This window comes from Venustampulla echinocandica (genome assembly GCF_003357145.1).
Source record: "Venustampulla echinocandica strain BP 5553 chromosome Unknown scaffold_0, whole genome shotgun sequence".
NCBI classification, from domain to species: Eukaryota; Fungi; Ascomycota; class Leotiomycetes; order Helotiales; family Pleuroascaceae; genus Venustampulla; species Venustampulla echinocandica.
The window spans coordinates 6842837-6861352 of NW_022474205.1; the positions used below are offsets into that span (position 1 = coordinate 6842837).

Consider the following 18516-nt stretch of genomic DNA (forward strand, 5'->3'; position numbering starts at 1 on the left):
ACAGGATTGATAAATATTTGCAGAGCTCTCAGCAAAGGATTCGGGTCGAGCCATAGAAGCACCCTTCGACAAGGGGTGGCCAACCTGCGAAAGGCTCTGGACAAACTCCCTCCGCGCCTGGTTTGCTTGCATACTTTCGATAACCCTTTTCCACCCGAGAGTTTACGCGTAATCTCAATCGTTTACGTGTAGAGACTCTCCGTTGGGTCAGTAACTTCTGCCAAACCTTCGTGTCCGTCGCCATACAGGCCAAGGATATCATATCTGACAAGAAGTACACTATTTCCTGGTTCATTTTGAGCACCTTGCTTTTATCGGCCATAATTTCATGGATGGTACCGTTACCCATCCCCCACTATTACGCAAATGCTACAAGCTCGGGTATCTATGTCTATTTCCCAGCTTCGTCAGTACATATCATGCCGACCGCCAATCCTATGACGGTTTCATTATCTACAACAGCATCGTTCACCTCGAGCACCGAGACTCGGCATGCTGGGCGAGAAATTTGGAACGCCCTTCTTAAACACAGACCGGGATGGACTACTTTGTTGTCAGACCACCCCAGAATCGACTAATCTATGATGGAATATATTATGTGGTTATTGGCGGTATTTTTGCTTTAATATTTGACGTCCATAATTTACTTCCGTGTCCAAATAAACCTTGGTCCAGCCCCGTGAAGACACATATTTCCTACATGTTCCTCCCCCCAGTAACCATGATAACTTGTCCAGTGATATAACTGGAAAGCGGGCTAGCAAGTGCTAGAATAGCGCTTGCAGCTTCGGTCGCGGTACCAGCCCTTCTAAGAGGAATATCAAGGTTGGCATCCTTAGATTGTGAGCCCTGCCCCGTGGGTATCCCCAGCGCGATCTTCTCTCCATCTGGAGTTGTAACGAAAGCGCCATCCTCCTTTGCAGCCGTCAATCGGGTTAAAATATGGCCAAAAGCAATTGAATTGCACCGGACGCCAAACTTCGGGCCCCATTCCTTTGCAATTACTTTCGTCAAACCGTTGATTCCAGCTTTAGCCAGACCGTAGTTAGCTTGTCCTGCGTTGCCGTGGACACCAGAGGTTGAGGATATGTTGATTATACAGCGGGGTTGGCCGTCTGTGACTCGGAAATAGGGGGCGGCTTCACGGACGAGTTTAAAAGGGGCGGTGTTATGCAGTGCTATGATGTTATCCCATTGTTTATCCGTCATCTGACACCGAAGGAATTAGTATCTCCGAATTGTAAATCTAGGTCGGGTATTTCTCAGGCTCGTGATAAAAAGACAGTTCCAAAATTGCGTATTGGAAGTTATTCACCTTATGGATTACACCATCCCAAGTATAACTATGAGCCAATGTCAGTTAAAGGCAGGATACAATCTAGAAGACGACTAGCTAACTAACCCTGCGTTGTTCACTATGATATTGATAGTGTTTCCAAACTCGACGGTCTTCTTGACGAGTGTTTTCAAGTATTTATCATCCAGCATATCTCCTGGTACGGCAATAGCCGTCCCGCCAGATTTACTGATGCTTTCAGCCACGGCATTTGCCTTTGCTACGCAGTTTTAGCACTGGCAATGGTCTACTATCAATTTCATTTCAGGATTCCGAACCTGCATCAATGTCTGATACCACAACTTTGGCACCCTCATTCGCAAAGAGGCGTGCAGCTTCGGCACCGATCCCTTGACCTGAACCAGTGATGATGGCTACTTGGCCGGCGAGGAGACCTTGAGGGTAGTTTAGATGGCCCGCGATCTGGGCTGCGCGTTGAGATGACATTGTAAAAACCAAATGATTTCTATCTAGGTACGAAGTATAAAAAGAGATGAACGAGTTATAAGCATTATATTTAGAGGCTGGGCATGGTATTTAAGGCGTGGGTGTGGACTGTGGGGTAGTAGGGAGCCGCCTGGATTGCGGAGGCGTCCCGGAGCCGAGGTATAACAACCTTGCTATAGCCTCGTCTCCTGGTGGGTATGGGAGTATGTCCGACAAATCGAATATATTTTGGACAGGAAGATGTATACAATCTCTTAGTTTGATATTGCTCAGCAGGGTTTTCTTCTATGCCCCAGAGAACTATCGGTATAGTGCTCCAGGCTTGCAGCGAGCGTTTTCAAATTACTGGGACAAGCTTTTCGACATGCAATCTTAAGGTACTTATTAGTGGACACCCGACTATCTACCTCGAGGGCCCTTTGCCGGAGATACCTAGGCAGGTAGGTAGTCGTATATTAGATACATTGATATCGGAGCGCCCGTGATATACTCCCGAATAACACCCTGCCAAAAGCAGTTGATATGCAACTAATATGTCTAGCTTTATGGCTGATGGTGGAATATGAATAGTTCAAACCTCACAGGGGAGGGTAGGTCTATATGCACTGGTATCACTCTCATGCATTCCTAATTCTTCTCGAGACGGTATATCTGCCAAGGGCTGTCCTGGTTGTCATCGCGAATTCCATGAACGCCATATTCTCCGGGGTTTGACCATTCAACCATTGGACACATAACTGCTCTAGATAAACTCCTCTCATGCTAAGCATTTATTTCTTGCCGCTCTTCTTAATACCTTGAGATCCGGTATTAAGGGGCCCTTTGCTGCCCTTTGCTTTGGCGGCCAACTCGGACTTGGCTTTGGCATCTGTCGAACTGATCAGTTATGCATAAATCAATGAGGAACAAATGTGACCGACCGGCTCTCTGCTTCTCCAAGAACGCCTTGTCCTCATCATCCAACTCCTTCTTCTCCTTCTTTGGCTGCTTCAATGGCTTTGCCTTGCCGCCTGTTGGTGTAGTTTTGTCAGCTCACTGAATCAGGCTGAAATTGGGGTGGGGTGTCTAGACTTACCTGCTCTGTCAGCGCCTCCCATGGTGAATTTGGATCTTCCGAGATAACTTGGTATGGAGGAGATGCACAGGAAAGCACGGCTTTGGCGGTGCTATGAATGTGGAGGAAGCTGGAGGTACGAGGCGGGATGTGTTTTGTCGAGCTTGGAGGGGGCGAGGGGCATTTTTATGAACGAGGCTTTCCGCGTTTAAGACTTCACACAAGCCGCATGTCTGCGCCACAGCCGCTAGGCAGCATTAGGCAAGCCAAAAGATTTCGATAGCCGTATCTGATCTGCACGTCCACATCACGACCATCGACCATCGACTATCGTCAACCCATACCGATTGTCACCTAACCACTCTCAACCAAACTGCGCCTCATTTGACTCCAACATCGGACACCTACATCCAAATTCGAAGATAAAATTCGAAGATAAAGATAATGTGCTGAAATACCTGAAGGCAGACGATAGATTCCCGGTTGGGCTCTTCTCACACTGAGATCAGATATTGTGGTCCTTGGCTAACACAGCTTTGTCCAACACAAAGGCAGGGGTCTACCGTCTGATTGTTTGCTGCTGTCCAGATGGCGTCCTCGGCCAGCTCAGATGAGGGGGAGATTCGAGATCGGGATAGCAGTGTAGAGAAGGCAACTACGTCGCTGCCGAATTTCAATGGCACTTCCGTTGACCCTCAAGACAGAAACCGATCTAGCAAGTCCACTTCGATGTCGCCTGAACATGGCTACACCCCAAGGGGCAGGAGATCCCTCGAAGGAAGCAAATCCCCATACTCTGACCGTCCATCTCGAGGATCCAAAAGATCTCGAGACGATGATTACTCTGATAGACCACGCGATCCACGCCGATTCAGGGTTCATTATGAGGACAACGCTACCTCCGAATATAAACGCCACCCTCGCGCACCCTACGAAGACCTAGATAGAGGATCTACCGCAGCTTCAGATCTGCGATATGACGATCATGATAGATACCTTGAGAAACGTCATCGGACGCGGAGTAGATCGCCATATCGGCGGCGTCGCGGCGCGGAGGAATATAGTCGTAATGGCCAGCCACGAAGGGATGCAGACCGCTTTAATGGTTATAGAGTCCGGGGGGGTCATGGCTCTAATAGCTATCGGGATGTGAACAACCGGGAGTTTGTGGACCAGTCAGTGAGCAAACGGGGACAAAGCCCGCTGCCTGCTGTGAATTCGAGACATGAGGCTAAAACTACGAAAGGGAATGCACAGCAGTATACTGATCAGTCTTCAAATAATATTGAACTAGAAAAGTAAGTGCGCTCACTGGCATGCAGCGTCTATTTCGCTAACTAGTTGAAAGGAAACGTATCACCGCTGAGTCGTCTAGATCTGAGGCACCCGAAGAACCTCTTGATGAAGCAACCTTGATCGAGCAAAGACGTAAGCGTCGTGAGGCAATCAAAGCTAAGTATAGAGGTTCTGCAACACCTTTGCTGGTACAAGCCTTGCAACTGGGAGATAAGACAGGAGAATCCACCCCTTCTCGTCAGGATGACACCACCTCTTCAGCTCAGTCAGGTAAGCAGCTACAATTCCAGCCAGTCGCCTATACTAATCACTCAATCGCAGCATCGCCAGCCATTTCCACTCCTTCGACTCCAACCGAGTCCCAAGATCCGGCATCACCTACTGCCTTCGCAATATCCAATGATCAAGACCTTGCAAATACCAAAGGAGCCGCAATCGTCGGTGGTGATGATGGGCCGTCTGCGGCAGACTATGATCCAACCGAGGACATGAGAGAGGACAAAGAACGAGATGTCCAACGACATCACGAAGAAGAAGTTTCCTCCGGAGCATATGATGAAGTCAAGCAAACCACTGAACAAGATGTGCTACTTCCTCTTGAACATGCTCCAACTGACGAAGCCCCGCAAAAGTCCGCTGATGACTTTGATATGTTTGCCGAAGACGATGATGATATGTTCGCTGAGGAATCTACACAAGCCGAAAACGCGTCTCAGAAAGTATCTAATGATGTAGCTGAAGCGGTGCGAATCCCCCAAGCCAAAGAGCTGGATGTCGGGATGCTTGACAATTGGGATGATATCGAAGGATATTACAAGGTCATCTTGGGAGAACTGCTGAATGGTAGGTACCATGTACAGGCCAACCTTGGCAAGGGCATGTTCTCAAGCGTCGTTCGGGCCACGGATGTGACGACGAGAAAGCTGGTTGCAATCAAACTTATCAGAAACAACGAGACCATGTAAGTTACTATAGCTAGGAACTGGAAGATTTTACTGACCATATATAGGAGGAAAGCTGGGATGAAGGAGATTGAAATTCTTCAGAACCTCAACGAAGCCGACCCGGATGACAAGAAGCACTTGATTCGTTTAGAACGGCATTTCGAGCACAAAGGACATTTATGCATGGTCTTCGAGAATCTCAGCATCAATCTGCGTGAAGTATTGAAGAAATTTGGTCGAGATGTGGGCATCAATCTGAGGGCTGTTCGAGCCTATGCTCAGCAAATGTTCCTTGGGCTAGGTTTGATGCGTAAATGCAACATTCTACATGCAGATTTGAAGCCCGACAACATCCTTGTAAGCGTCACCACAACGTATTGCTCGATATTGCTAACTATGAATAGGTCAACGAGTCGCGTAACATGCTCAAGATTTGCGATCTTGGGTCCGCGTCTGACTCATCTGAGAACGACATAACACCATATCTCGTGAGTCGGTTTTATCGTGCCCCCGAGATCATTCTGGGTATGCCGTATGATTTTGCCATCGATGTTTGGTCTGTTGGTTGCACCCTCTACGAACTTTACACGGGTAAGATTCTATTCACGGGTCGAACCAATAATCAGATGCTTCGGTCGATCATGGAATGTCGGGGTAAATTCACAACCAAGATGCTGAAACGGTCTCAATTTGCTCACGTCCATTTTGACGAGATGGCCAATTTTAGAAGTGTTGAGCAAGACAAGCTTACTGGCAAGGTATGTTTATTTTCGTTCCCCCACTGTCCAGAGAGCTGAACCGTGTGATGTGTGGACCAACCCACTATCGCCCGCGTTGCTGCCCCGCACTCCCAAAATAGCATAACCAACATCACTAACCCAAATTCTCCGATCAGGACACCGTTAAAACGCTCTCCTTCACCAAGCCATCGCGCGATTTGCGGACACGCCTCATGTCTGCATCCAAGGGGCTCACCGAAGCGGAAACAAAAGAGTTGACACTATTTGCTGACCTCTTGGATCGCTGCCTCGCGCTTAATCCCGAAAAGCGGTGTACTCCCACCGAAGCCTTGAAGCATCCGTTTATTCTTAGGAGTGCTAAATGAATGGGATGGGGGGGAAGTGGGGTGAGGATAAAAGAAATTGGAGTTTTAGAGTAATACCCAAGAAAGGTTAGACGGGTGGATCCAGACGTATATTCGCATGCTCAAACGCAAGTGTGGGGCTGGAGGGTACATATGCCATTACTATGGGATCTCTGGTACATCAAGTGCTTATTCATTCGTAGAAATGATACATAATATATGCATAAACGCTATCTCACGAACACCCTATATCCGTGTTACTTGTGGTTACCCAAAACATCCGATGGTTGATAGTGGAACTTCTAAGTTCTAGTACTATAGCAGCTAGTTCCTGACATCCTTCCTGCGCAGCAACTCGTAAGGAGGCATATTCCGAACTCTAGCAAGACCTTGACAAATAACATAGATCAACTATCATGGCAACCTGCCATTCAAACCCTAGCCATCGTATATTACTTAGAATTTAGGTTATCTCATAACCGCCACTACACACTCCCTAAAGTCTTGCCAACTACGCGTATATATATCCAGGAGTGGTTAGCCATTGTTGGTTTGGATAGGGTACGATAAAACGAAGGTGGTGGTGTCGGAATAGCTACGCAGAGGAGCGGGTGTCGAAGTAAATAATAGGGTTGTTTAATTTTTAATTTTTACCTTTATTATAAATAGTACGGGTGAAAGGGCATGTCACGATAACTTGTGCTTTGGGAATATATATAGATATATTAGGAATAAACGAGGTTTGTATGAGTAGTACTATAGGTAATATTGTGTTACGTAGAATAAATAAATACGCAGTATGATAGAGGTAGTGAGTGAGGCGTATTGATTTCTTATAGTATAATTTAGAATTTAAATCAAGGAAAATGGGAGGCTCGGGAGGGGGGCTAGATTTCTGGTTTCGTCTGGTTTTATGGAATTGAAATGGGAAAGGGAGGAAAGTGATATTATAATGGTGAATAGGTACAGGGAAGAGACATATACATAATATATTCTTTGCCTTTGATACCAAGAGAGATGAGAGCTCACCACATAACGAAGAAACCTTTTTTCCTATTTTCTCAACACTCATCTTATTCAAGACATGGAATATTTTTTTTACTCCCTAACATCTCACTACAACATGTCATTCATTCATCCACAGTTTCCTGTGCGGCCCCTCACTCCACTACGCCCTAAAAGAAATAGCATACAAATAAATATTCACAGAAACACCCGCTTTTGCCCCGCCTTAAACTCCGCAGTCTCGTCCAGCTAGTATAAACAGTCAAGTTACAGGATATAGAACGCATACTGATTATTCCAACTACTCCACCCCTGGTCCCATCCTTCGCGCTCCCTGTCCCTCGCCCTCACACCTTCATCGTCGCTCGAACAATCAAAGCCTGGTTCAGCTGGAGCTGTCCAGAAACACGAGCCGCACCAGAAGGAGTCCCTTGAGTGTTTACGTGGGCGGCTACTCGTCGATCCTTGGGTTTTCCGGGAGAGGTTGGTGTATAAGGAGGAGGAGGAGTATGAGCGCGTGGGCGCAAGTGGTGATAATGGCGATATTGGGATTGGGGATGTGGGTGCTTGTTGGCGGGCTGTGTATGAGGGTGGAGGGTGATTAGGAGATGGCGGGGATGATGTTATTGAGCGATGTGAGGATAACGGATGATAGCTTGGTGGAGGGGATGTGATATAGCTTTCAGCCGTTGGCGGGAGATTTAGAGGAGATGGCGGAGGTTCATTTCGTCTTGGTGATGCATCTGGGCTTAAGCTCAAGTCTTGAGTTGTATTTGAGTTGGAACTTGAATCCGGAGGCGCGGCGAGGACCGGATGAGATGAGAGTGAGGTCTCGTATGATGGCTTATAAGGGGGTGGCCGAAGTCGAGTCGAAGCATAACTCGGCGGAGCGTGACTCTCAGAGCGGTAATCTACGAAGCCCTCCTCCATATCGTCGTGCGCTCTTCTCGAATCCATCCCTGCCTACCGTTCTCTCAAATCGAAGCAACAAAAAAACTAATATCCCAGCAACCAGAAATACCCAAGAAGCGGAAAAGCTCGACAAGGATAAAAATACAAGAAATAACCCGAGGGGAAGAAAGATAATGTCACATCCTGTACACCCCTTATGGGCAGGATACAAAACCAAGACAAACAGCACCCAAAAGGCAAAAAGGCGTTGGGGTTTTGACCGAGCGTTGTCCCGATAGGTGATCGGAGGTAACACAAGATCTCGAGTGCCGGCGTCGGCAATGCGGGCAATCAGGGCCACGGCATGGTGGTTTTTGCGATGTGTTGGCCTGACACAGAGCCTGAAAGGGGAAATGTAGCGTAATGCAATGCCGTTGGCGATGTTGCTTCTCACGTCAGAAAGTTTGTTGGGCGTCAGCACTGTGGTTTGATTTTTGGTCTATTGAGCGAGTTCATTGGGCCCGATGCGGCGGGATGCAATGTTGTACCCGAAATTAAAATGCTTGTTCTGAGGGTTTGTATGGAATTTATGTGTGACTAGTGGGTTTTGTGAGCTGGAGTTAGGGACACGAAGCAAGCTCCATTTATTTTTTAAAAATCGATCTATTGAATGCTGGGCGGGAGTTTGAGAATTGGATTGCTACCTAATAACGTACGGCTTCCCGACGGAGTTCTAACAAGGAGCTCAGCCGCATGCTCGGGCCAGGATAAGAAACCTTAATACTACGTATAAGAGCGGTATAGATATTTTGGACAACAGATTTAAATGGAGTGAGTTTGAAGGAATGAAACGTGGACAGCGCGATGGATCATGCAGCCTCACCGTCAGCCTTCCCTAAGACACTAACTTGACACGACTTGACCGCCAAGTGAGGCGTGGGGATTTCCGAAGGATGATCTCGACTCCGTTGGACAAATAAAAGGTGGACAACAAGACGGAATCATGCAGCATCGAGGCGGCTCTCGTCAGCCTTCTCTAAGCGGCTACTGAGCACGAGTTGATGGCATGGCGAGCCCGTTGCGATGCAGCCTGAAATAAAGCCCTACTAAATCCGCCTTAGATCTATCCCCTTTGGAGGATTTCGAGGCGCGGTTGGGTCGTCGAAATGTCGTCCGCGCTTGCAAGGACCTGAGGGAGTAAAAAATGGACGTAAAAATCCCTTCATGCATTCGGGCTTGAGAAGGATATATTTTCTTCTGAGTGGTTAAAGGTCCGAAGAAAAGAGGCCGCCATGAAAGTTCGACCAAAAATAGACGGCGAGCGAAGTTCGACTGTGTCCAAAATAGACACAGCCCGAAGCCAATTCCTCGTTCTAGAGAGGAATCGTAGATAGGTAGCTGGACAATGTTCCAGGATAAGAAACTCATCAACTTCGACAAAAAAACTACTCACTATTCGGGTAAGGTTTATGACATGGTATTGAACATATTATTCTAGAAAAACGCAAAATAGCCAGACGCCCAGCTCCATTTTTAGAAGCGGATACGTCGTCTTCCGAGCATCACACTTTAAACATTTGATATCGGTAAAAAGACAGACATAGCAAAAGCGGGAATTTCATATCTTGGAAGATCTGGTGCATCCATGAACATACATGAGTAACCCCAGTAGCACTTAAGGGTGTTTCGTGAGGCGCCGACTAAGCAACCGTCATAACCAGCCGCCGCCCCAAGGAGGAAGGGAGGCACAACATATTGTTTCCAGGATGCGCACCGGAAACGCACTTGAATTGAGCTCATGGTGTTGAGAGCCATAGGATCTTGTCGCTGGAGCAAAAAGGCTATTTCCATCTCGAGGGCAATATTCGGGGGGTATAGGTGCATTCCCCCGCAATATGTGCTCTTGGACCCCATACAGTATGCTCCATATGGACTTGGTCTGTCTCGAGAGCAATGCTTGGGCCCAATGCCATAGGATCGACGGGATGGATGGGACGTTTCGACGCGGCGACGAGCCGTTCAAAATAGCTTCAACTCACCTCGCGGACCTATGTTCCTACTCTTCCGTCTGCAAGCTGATGGAGCACGGCACAGCACGGCGGGGGCGGTAAACACGTGCATTCTGATGTGCTGCTGCTCGTCTTGCGCATCCAATCGTCTCGGTGCATTGTTGCTTACCTGTGGTGGACGAGCCGATATCCCAACCCTACGCTATCCATCCGCATTCCTATCGGGGTGCGTTGGTGGTGCGGATAGGCTTGCTTTTTGATGCTATCCCCATCACATCCCCCGCCATCCGGCTCAGCTTGCCCATGGAGTTGAAATGCGTAACCCGCTAACCACCGCCATTTCCCAGCCCCCCGGGACGTTTGGGCCGTTTGGAAGCCCTCTCACTGCACTCCACTTCCACCGTCGGCACGCACAGAGTCTCTTTCCTTGATGTGTCGCTTCTTGCGAGGCCGCACACACCCTAAATTGGCACCTCGAGGGACTCCATCTCGAAGCTGAAATAGAAGTGCCCACGCAGATGCACGACCTGGGGTTGATTGTTTCGGCTTAAGTCGATCCCGTGCGGCTGGCAGTACTGCACTGCTGTGCGACGGTTTCCATGTTTATGCGCGGGGCACGGACGGGGTTGTTGAGATGAGGCGCTTGAAGAGAAGATGCTATTGTATGGTATGTGGTGCTATTGAAGAAGGCGGCCATGGATCTTTTGCTATCTAGGTACGTCGTATGCAGAGGATGAAATGTAGGTTCGAAATAGGCATATAAAAAAGTAAATAACATTTCGTATATTCGTGCATTTTGTACACTTGTACATACATACATCTGCACAGGACTTTCAGCGCTAATGTGCGGAGCACGGTAATGTACATCGTAAATGAAAAACGGCCTAGGCGCCGTTGTGATACCATCCAACGTGCGTCGCGATTTGTTTGCTCAATGTGATATGTCTGAATCATGTGACGAATGAGCTGTCCTCTGCACCTTGACTTTCCCTATCAGATATCTCGTCACTTCTCAAGTCCTCCAGTTTGCCCAAGGGGACATGTATGTTACCGTCCAGTGCCTGACAACTTACAAGCGACTGGCTGAACTCGGTGCAAGTCAGCGTTCAACGCATGTATGGAGGCATGTACATGTACAGTTCCTACGCACGAAGAGCAGTCAGCCGGCTATTGGCATGTACCGACGCATCCGGAATCCGGAGTACTTGATGCAGTCAGCCCAGTAGGATACCTACCGACTCAACAGAGCTGTACCTCTGGGTGCATATTGAGGTCTCACGATACACGTGACTTGACGCTTGAATGCATTGGATTCAGGAGGATGAAGTCTTTAACGAAGGCTGCTGCTGCAATAATGCACGCCAACGGCCACCCCTCCTCGCCCTGTATGAAACCAAACTAAACAAATAAACGGCTTCCTGCTGATGTGCTTTTTCGGAAGGCCGGCAGGATCTACGCACTTATCCTACATTGCCGCCGTCGGTCAGTCAGTCAGTCAGTCAGTCAGTCTGGAACAAAATCCTCCGGAAGGAGCGATATCCCATCAGCCACCCAACCACATCTCCGGTTGCGAAGTACTGGTGTACCTCCAACATATGGGAGATCTGCTTTCCCATCCATCCTGCATACCACTGCATATATTATTGCATATCGGTGTGGCACCAATATCGGACTAGTACGGGCTTCGTATGTAGCAGACGAGGCCAAACGAAACGGATTACTCGTTCGTTGGGCGCTGGGCACTGGGCACAAGCACAAGGCGTCTCGCCTTTCCATTAAAACTGGAGCAATAACAATATACTATTTTTTGTTTTGTTTTGCATCCATCCGAAAAAGCCAAATTGGTAATATCTGCTTGGTTTCTGGGTTGGGCGGGCTTGCATAAGAATGCCGCAGGTGGAACAAAAGTTAATACCAGGCAATCATTTTAGGGTTGATTTCAGACTGGCGGTGAGTTTCAAAGCCTTACGATTGGGTGGCCATTGGGGGGGGATTGGGAATGGGCATAGCGGAGGTCGGCGGTCGGCGTTTTGGTTTTTTTTTTTGGGTTGGGGAACGAAACTTAGGGCGGGAACGGGAGCGAGTACGAGACTACGAGTCTTGAGAGTCATGGAGGATGATTGGATGGACGGCTTTGGGTTTCTATTTCGAAGGTGTTGTTCTCTTCCCCTGGGCGATCTCCCTGATCGGCAGATTCTAGATTCCAGGTGCGGGTCACGAGACCGCCGACGGAAGCGGCGGCCACCGGAGTGCCGGACAGCTTGGGATGGTAAAGCCGCGTGTTTCCACATTGCGATGATCACACATTGGCAAACTGTGAGAGGCTGGGCGTGGGCTTGGGCTGGGCTGGGCTGGGCTTGGAGGCGGTGGACACTGCCAAAGTATGTCTCTGTACTCCGTAGGGTGGTCGTGATTAAATTATGCAAGGGTTATGCAGGGCTGCAGCTTGTGCACTGTGCAGCGAGGCTGTAGGTAGCACCGTAGCACCGTAGCAGCTAGTGTAGCGAGGACACAATACTCCGTGCTCCGTCAATCATAATAAGAATTGTCACCATACTGGCACGTCGTTGGTCGGAGGCCAGGTGGCGAGCAGGGCGCTGCCTATCGAAAAGAATAAGCCATGACGCAGTCACACCCGCACCAGACCTCTCGACTTCTTCAACTCTCGAGCCAGTACCCTCGTACTGACCGTACTAGCACGAGGTGAGCCACTCATGGCTTGCGCATGTTTTCCTGCAGCGGGCCGGGATCCACGCCACTCCTACGTATACCTGCACTCTAAATTGATAGGGCACTGGGAACGGGGCGACGGCGGCGCCCGACAGCAAACCACCCTCCCCCCCCTACGAGGCTGTGAACCAATGGTCCTCGACACCGCAGCCTCACTTTGGGGCGCGCGGGCGCGGTGATTGGCGGCGTGTGGGAAAAAGGGACGACGGGGCATTCGCGAATGACACGCAATGCAAGTGTGGCTGACCCTGGGCCAGCACGTATGCAGACTAGGCTCCTGCAGAACTAATTGTGGTTGCAGCTGCTCGTGCTAGTCTGGTTGCTCTACTGGCAATAATAGCGCAGGGCTGTCGGACGCTCGGGCACCTGGAGCCCCCCCCCCACCCGTGGACGCCGTTTGGCGGGCGGTGATTGGGCGGGCGGTGACGCCCTGGGTTCTGGAAGCAGAGGAATTTGCAGTTCGGGCGGAGATTAGCTGGGCCACGGAGTGCCACTGCGCGCCGCCAAGGGGGGCACCAAGGCCGTTTCTGGCGTGGCTCCGGGCGGGCAGGGCGCTGGTGACTGGTCTGACACGAGGCACGTACCATGCCGTACCACTGGCCGCACCCTGGTCCCCTTTGTTTGCCCTGGCCACGGAGTACGTACTTACTACGGAGGAGGACTACGACGTACTTACAGTACAGTACATGGCGTAGATAGCGTACTACTAGCACCTACAGTACTGGAGTCATGGACACCTCCACCACGAACGGGCCACATCATGATGCAGCGGCGCTATTTGCTGCTGCTGCTGCTCCTCGTCCAGAGTCACATACTGGACTGTGCTTTGTGCTGTAGTGGTGTCTGCGGTGGCACGTACTGGACCGACTCGAACCGCAGAAACTTGACTTCGTACTGCAACTCAACAGACTCCAGACCTCCAGCGAGCCCCGTCTGGGATCGGCAAGGCGTTGGTGGCAAAAGCCGATACTGTACTCGTACGGACGGGCATGACAAAGAATGGGTTCCAGCGGCCGTTGGTGGGCATTCAATCACCCATCCAGCCAACCAGGTCGCGGGGATGCCACTCCGAGGACAAACTTTCGTCGTCTCACGTTGATCCGCTGGGCGTAGATCTGACGAGACTCTTCCCTTGTGCGTACCAAGTACTCGTGCTGCGTAGGGTCCTCCTCCCTTCTCGATCTGCCGTCTCAGCAGACTCTCCGTCTCCGAGCGTCTGACGTGCAAAACGATTCATGCGATCGATGTGAGATGTGAATGCCTGGGCGGCACAGGGCGAGCGGTGGCTTGCGGTTGCAGTAACAAAGTAACAGCAGGCTGGGGCAGATGCATATGGATCTGGATTATGGATTATGGATGATGGATATGGCTGGGCCACTCGCCTGCGGAAACACCAGGCAGGGACCATCTCACACACGTTTTGTATACAGATTGATTGTACGGTAGTATCAAAGTAGGGAGCCAACCAAGTATCGATCATACCTTATCCCATATCCATATCCATATCCATACTGTACAGTGCATCCATCCATACTCGTCAGGTTATGCATTCTCCATGGTGCAGATCCATATCATTCCGATCGGCTGGCTTGTCTCGGATTGGCGCAGGATGGGAGCAGCGCAGAGCAGAGCAGGATGAGCCAGCAGGAAGCAGGACGCAGGAAGCGGTGGCCTGTCCTCCTCCTACAGAGCCTCGAGGTTGGAACTTGGGCATCGGACTGGCCTGGACGGGGGGTTGGGCTGGTGCATGCTGTACTGTACAATACTTGCGTGGGACTAACTGCTGTAGGCTTGTATACACGGCTACGGCTACAGCGGTTGGAGGGCGTTGTGGTGCGAGGGCAGCGAGTGGCTGGTGTGCGCCGTGTAGGTTTGTGTAGGTGGTGCAGGTGCAGCGGTAGCGTCTGACTCCGGCGTAGCTCCAGAAGGTCTGCTCTGCACAACGGGGCGCAGAGAGAGCGAGAGAGCCAGAACCCACCAGACGACGCCTGAGGGATCCCAGCAAATCGAGTAGCGTCTTCCCAGCGACGAGAGACTAGAGACTAGAGTTCCCAGCAGCTGTGGTAGTGTCCTCGTACTGCACAGTAGCAGCAGCAGCAGCAGCACCACCACCGCCACCGCCATAGCGCAGCCAGAAACCTGACCCAGTGAGCCCATCCCATCCCGCCCGCGCCTCGAGAGTCAGCGAGGCGAAATAGCTGCTGCCCCTACAGTCGAACATTGACCATTTGGGCTTGTGACTGCCGCCTGGGCCAATCAATGGCATAGTCGCCCGCCCGCTGAAGAGAGGCTGGAGGGGAAGTTGGAAACAAAGCGAGACGGCGATGGTGATGGTGATACCTCGCACCGGGCAGAGCCCTCCCTAGGTACGAGTGCAGTACAGAGCCAGTACGGGGGACGGGGCGCTGGTTTTCGAACACCGTCACCCTACCTAGCACGGTACCGTAGTGACACCTGAATCAAATACGGTAGCGTCCTCCGTGCTCACTACTGCCCTGTCTTGGCCTCCCTTGGCCTTGTCTTGTTCCTGCTGGGGGTCTTGGTTCCTCGAAGGTTCTCTCTGCTGCTGGTCGCTGCTGGTCTCTGCTGCTCTCCACAGTCAGTCCCAAGTTCGACTAGGGGGCCCTATTATTATTCTTCTTTCTTTCCCTGTAGCCCTCCTCCCCTGCCCACCCACCAAACACACCCTCCTCCCTCCTCCCTCCTCCCCCCCCCGGCCCATCCGATCTGGCGCCAAGCTCCGCGTACATTTTACATTTATTAATATTGATCATCGACGGCCCAATCTCCCCTCCTTGTCGTGCTCGCCTTCGTTCCACCACCCTAACCACCCTACCACCTACCCACTATAAGCTCCCTCCTCTATCCTCTTATCAACAACCTCCTCCTCCTCCACCGCTCCGCCCCTCCACCGTCCCTCTCCCTCAACCTTTCAACGAACTTCTTTGCTTGAACATCCTCGCGCTCTCTCTCTCTCTACCATCAACGACTCCTCTTACCTCTTCTCAACGCTCCTTCCGCCGCATAACGAATATCCCGCCACCCGAACTTCTCTCTACTCTCTTCTCTCCGCCCCAAAGGACATATCCCGGATCCAGACCCCCCCCAGGAATCCCCCGTACTCTAGATATTGCTCTCTCTCTCCCAAGGCCACATATTTTCATTCTGTTCTTTGCGAACTAGTACCCAATTTTTGGATTGAATATCTCTGCCGAGAGAACTTGTTACCCGTCCCATTTGGATTTCTGTTTCTGCCATGCATAATGCGACAGTAGCTCCGTTATCACCACCACCCTCTCCACCGGCCTCCGAGTCGTCGCATTTCCCAGCTCCCTTTGCTGCTGCTGCTGCTGCTCCTCCGTTCAAGGCGCCGCCAACTCCGCCCCAATCCCCCTTCGAGGGACGAAAGCCGCGCTCGACCCCACGGAACCACCACCACCACCACCACTCCTCGCAGCGGAAGCTCCCACCTACCCCAGAATCAAGGATAGGTATATTCCTGGGCAAATCGCTCCAGTTGAAGACCATCTTGGGCACCGGTGCCTATGGCGTGGTTTACTCGGCCTTCGACTATAGCTCCTGCACCTGGTACGCCGTCAAGGCCCTAAGCAAGACCAACCCAGACGGAGAGCCACTGGACAGGAGACAGCGGGAGTTCCAGTCCCGCGAGATCCAGCTGCACTATGCCGCCTCGGCCCACCCCAACATCGTTTCCATGCTCAAGATTGTGGATGATCCAGACTGTACCTATGTGATTCTGGAGTATTGCCCCGAGGGAGATCTGTTCTTGAACATCACCGAGAGAGGCATATACGTGAGTAATGATGCGCTCGTCCAGAGGGCCTTCCTCCAGGTCCTGGATGCCGTGGAGCACTGCCATCAGCTGGGGATCTACCACCGGGACCTGAAGCCGGAGAACATCTTGGTGTCCAACTCGGGCCGCGATGTCCTGCTCGCCGATTTTGGCCTGGCCACCACGGATGCTCAGTCCGAGGACCACGGCTGCGGTTCCACCTTCTATATGAGTCCAGGTAGGCCGATTTCTCGCTCCTCAAAAAACTCAACTCACCCAACCCCCCTTTCATCCACTAACGTATCTCTCTTTTTGTAGAATGTCTGGATCAATCGTCAAGAAAATCTTCCTACCGATGTGCTCCCAATGATGTCTGGTCCTTAGGAGTCATCCTAGTCAACCTGACTTGCGGCCGCAATCCATGGAAGCAAGCCTCCGAGGAAGATTCCACATACCGGGCATTTCGAAAGGACCGGGACTTCTTGAAGACCATCTTGCCTCTGTCAGATGAGCTCAACGACATCTTGTGCATGATCTTTGACCCCAACCCGGCCACCCGGATTACCGTGAGCCAGCTCAAGCAGCTCATCTACCATTGCCCCAGCTTCACCGCACCGCCGGCACCACAGCCGCAGCAATACCAGCTCCCAGCTCAGCAATCACCACCTTCACCCCACTTCAACGTTTCAAATAATTCCTCAGCTGTTTCCGTGGGCTCGGACCTCTCCTATGAATCAGATGAAGGATCCATGATCTCCTCTGGATCGACAGTTTCCGATGACTCGGACTACTCGAGCCCTTCCAGGAATAATTCGGCCAATGCCATGGACCTTGGCCCGGAGCCAGCAATTCAAAACGAGGTCGCCGCAGCACCACCTCCATCTGGCGCCGCCCAGCGAAGATCACCACTGGCCCCGGTACCAAACCAGCAATATGGCATCCCGCAGGAATTCCATGGAAACTATCTGGCCAAGCCCGCCTCGTGTTTCCAGAACTGGGCGTATGAGCATCAGTATGACCAGTTTCATTCGATGCCTCATGTGCAACCTGCTATCTTCCAGCCCACACACCATAATCTCTACTCTCCTTACCAGTTTGCCTAGAGCGAATGCGTTGCCTTGACGCGGATGGTAATGACATGCCTGGTCTTATCACTTTAGCGTGTCCTACCTTCCGCCCAAGGGTCCAGGACGCCAGTGGTAAACATAGCATGCTTGTTTTGTTTAGACCTCTCTGACCACTGGAATCCCGAGGATTCCAAGGACACTTTTCCATGGAAGGGACTTTCCGAGCCGGGATCTCGAGTCCATTCGCCCCAAAAGTCTCCAGCAAAAAATCAACCCGACGAAAGAAAAGCGACCTTTTCATCAATTCCCTTTTTTACATCAAATCATGTCGATATAATCTCCACACTGTACAAATTTTTTCTTGTCAATCTCGAATGAATACCAAGCATGGCGCAAACCGGATCTACAAAGAAAAGGGCGGGGTTCAAACATATTTTTCGAAAAGATTGGATTGACATCTATCTTATATACATAATTTTTATTACTTGCGCGAGGCGTTTATCTGAGCTGGCATGCTCTTCCGGTGCTTGGGCGGAGGAAATGAAATCGTTTTTGGAGGAGCATATTGCAGCGGAGAAGACGCTTGCATTGGAGTTCTTACTTTTTTTGGGTTACACAACTTTTAGACGTCTTTGCTTGTTGAGGACCTCAAACTGATTGACGATTATACTGTTGTGTTGGTTTTTTGAATTCTTTGTTGTTTGAGGGAGATACCCCTGGTTGGATGATGACGCCTGTAGTAGACAGATGGATGACGATACCTCGCCTTTTGTGCGATGAGGATCGATTATTATATATTATATATATACGTTAATGCACAAGCTCCGCCCATTCCCTTCAAAGGGCTGGGGGAGTTGGGC

At 50.7% G+C, this 18516-nt stretch overlaps 7 protein-coding genes across 7 annotated transcripts; 2 read left to right on the top strand and 5 right to left on the bottom strand.

Annotated features, from left to right (window-relative positions):
* Positions 1–696: 696 nt before the first annotated feature.
* BP5553_02140 (NAD(P)-binding protein) lies at positions 697–1783 on the bottom strand (the record flags this gene model as incomplete). Its single annotated transcript, XM_032010763.1, has 4 exons — positions 697–1209; positions 1316–1343; positions 1403–1556; positions 1615–1783. 4 exons carry the CDS (start codon positions 1781–1783, stop codon positions 697–699), a joined length of 864 nt encoding a protein of 287 aa, XP_031874817.1.
* Positions 1784–2553: 770 nt separating this feature from the next.
* On the bottom strand, positions 2554–2880 carry BP5553_02141 (Uncharacterized protein; the record flags this gene model as incomplete). Its single annotated transcript, XM_032010764.1, has 3 exons — positions 2554–2651; positions 2704–2793; positions 2859–2880. The coding sequence occupies 3 exons, from the start codon at positions 2878–2880 to the stop codon at positions 2554–2556; spliced, it is 210 nt and encodes a 69-aa protein (XP_031874818.1).
* A 545-nt stretch (positions 2881–3425) lies between these two features.
* Positions 3426–6182, top strand: BP5553_02142 (putative serine kinase ppk5; the record flags this gene model as incomplete). The annotated part of the gene is made up of 6 exons (XM_032010765.1): positions 3426–4135; positions 4186–4403; positions 4455–5094; positions 5143–5434; positions 5482–5835; positions 5973–6182. 6 exons carry the CDS (start codon positions 3426–3428, stop codon positions 6180–6182), a joined length of 2424 nt encoding a protein of 807 aa, XP_031874819.1.
* Positions 6183–7433: 1251 nt separating this feature from the next.
* BP5553_02143 (uncharacterized protein) lies at positions 7434–8123 on the bottom strand (the record flags this gene model as incomplete). The annotated part of the gene is made up of 1 exon (XM_032010766.1): positions 7434–8123. The coding sequence occupies one exon, from the start codon at positions 8121–8123 to the stop codon at positions 7434–7436; it is 690 nt and encodes a 229-aa protein (XP_031874820.1).
* Positions 8124–13106: 4983 nt separating this feature from the next.
* BP5553_02144 (uncharacterized protein) lies at positions 13107–13558 on the bottom strand (the record flags this gene model as incomplete). Its single annotated transcript, XM_032010767.1, has 2 exons — positions 13107–13422; positions 13473–13558. 2 exons carry the CDS (start codon positions 13556–13558, stop codon positions 13107–13109), a joined length of 402 nt encoding a protein of 133 aa, XP_031874821.1.
* Positions 13559–14831: 1273 nt separating this feature from the next.
* BP5553_02145 (uncharacterized protein) lies at positions 14832–15546 on the bottom strand (the record flags this gene model as incomplete). The annotated part of the gene is made up of 3 exons (XM_032010768.1): positions 14832–15158; positions 15240–15382; positions 15474–15546. 3 exons carry the CDS (start codon positions 15544–15546, stop codon positions 14832–14834), a joined length of 543 nt encoding a protein of 180 aa, XP_031874822.1.
* A 506-nt stretch (positions 15547–16052) lies between these two features.
* Positions 16053–17692, top strand: BP5553_02146 (Protein kinase-like (PK-like); the record flags this gene model as incomplete). The annotated part of the gene is made up of 2 exons (XM_032010769.1): positions 16053–16827; positions 16908–17692. The coding sequence occupies 2 exons, from the start codon at positions 16053–16055 to the stop codon at positions 17690–17692; spliced, it is 1560 nt and encodes a 519-aa protein (XP_031874823.1).
* Positions 17693–18516: the final 824 nt, after the last annotated feature.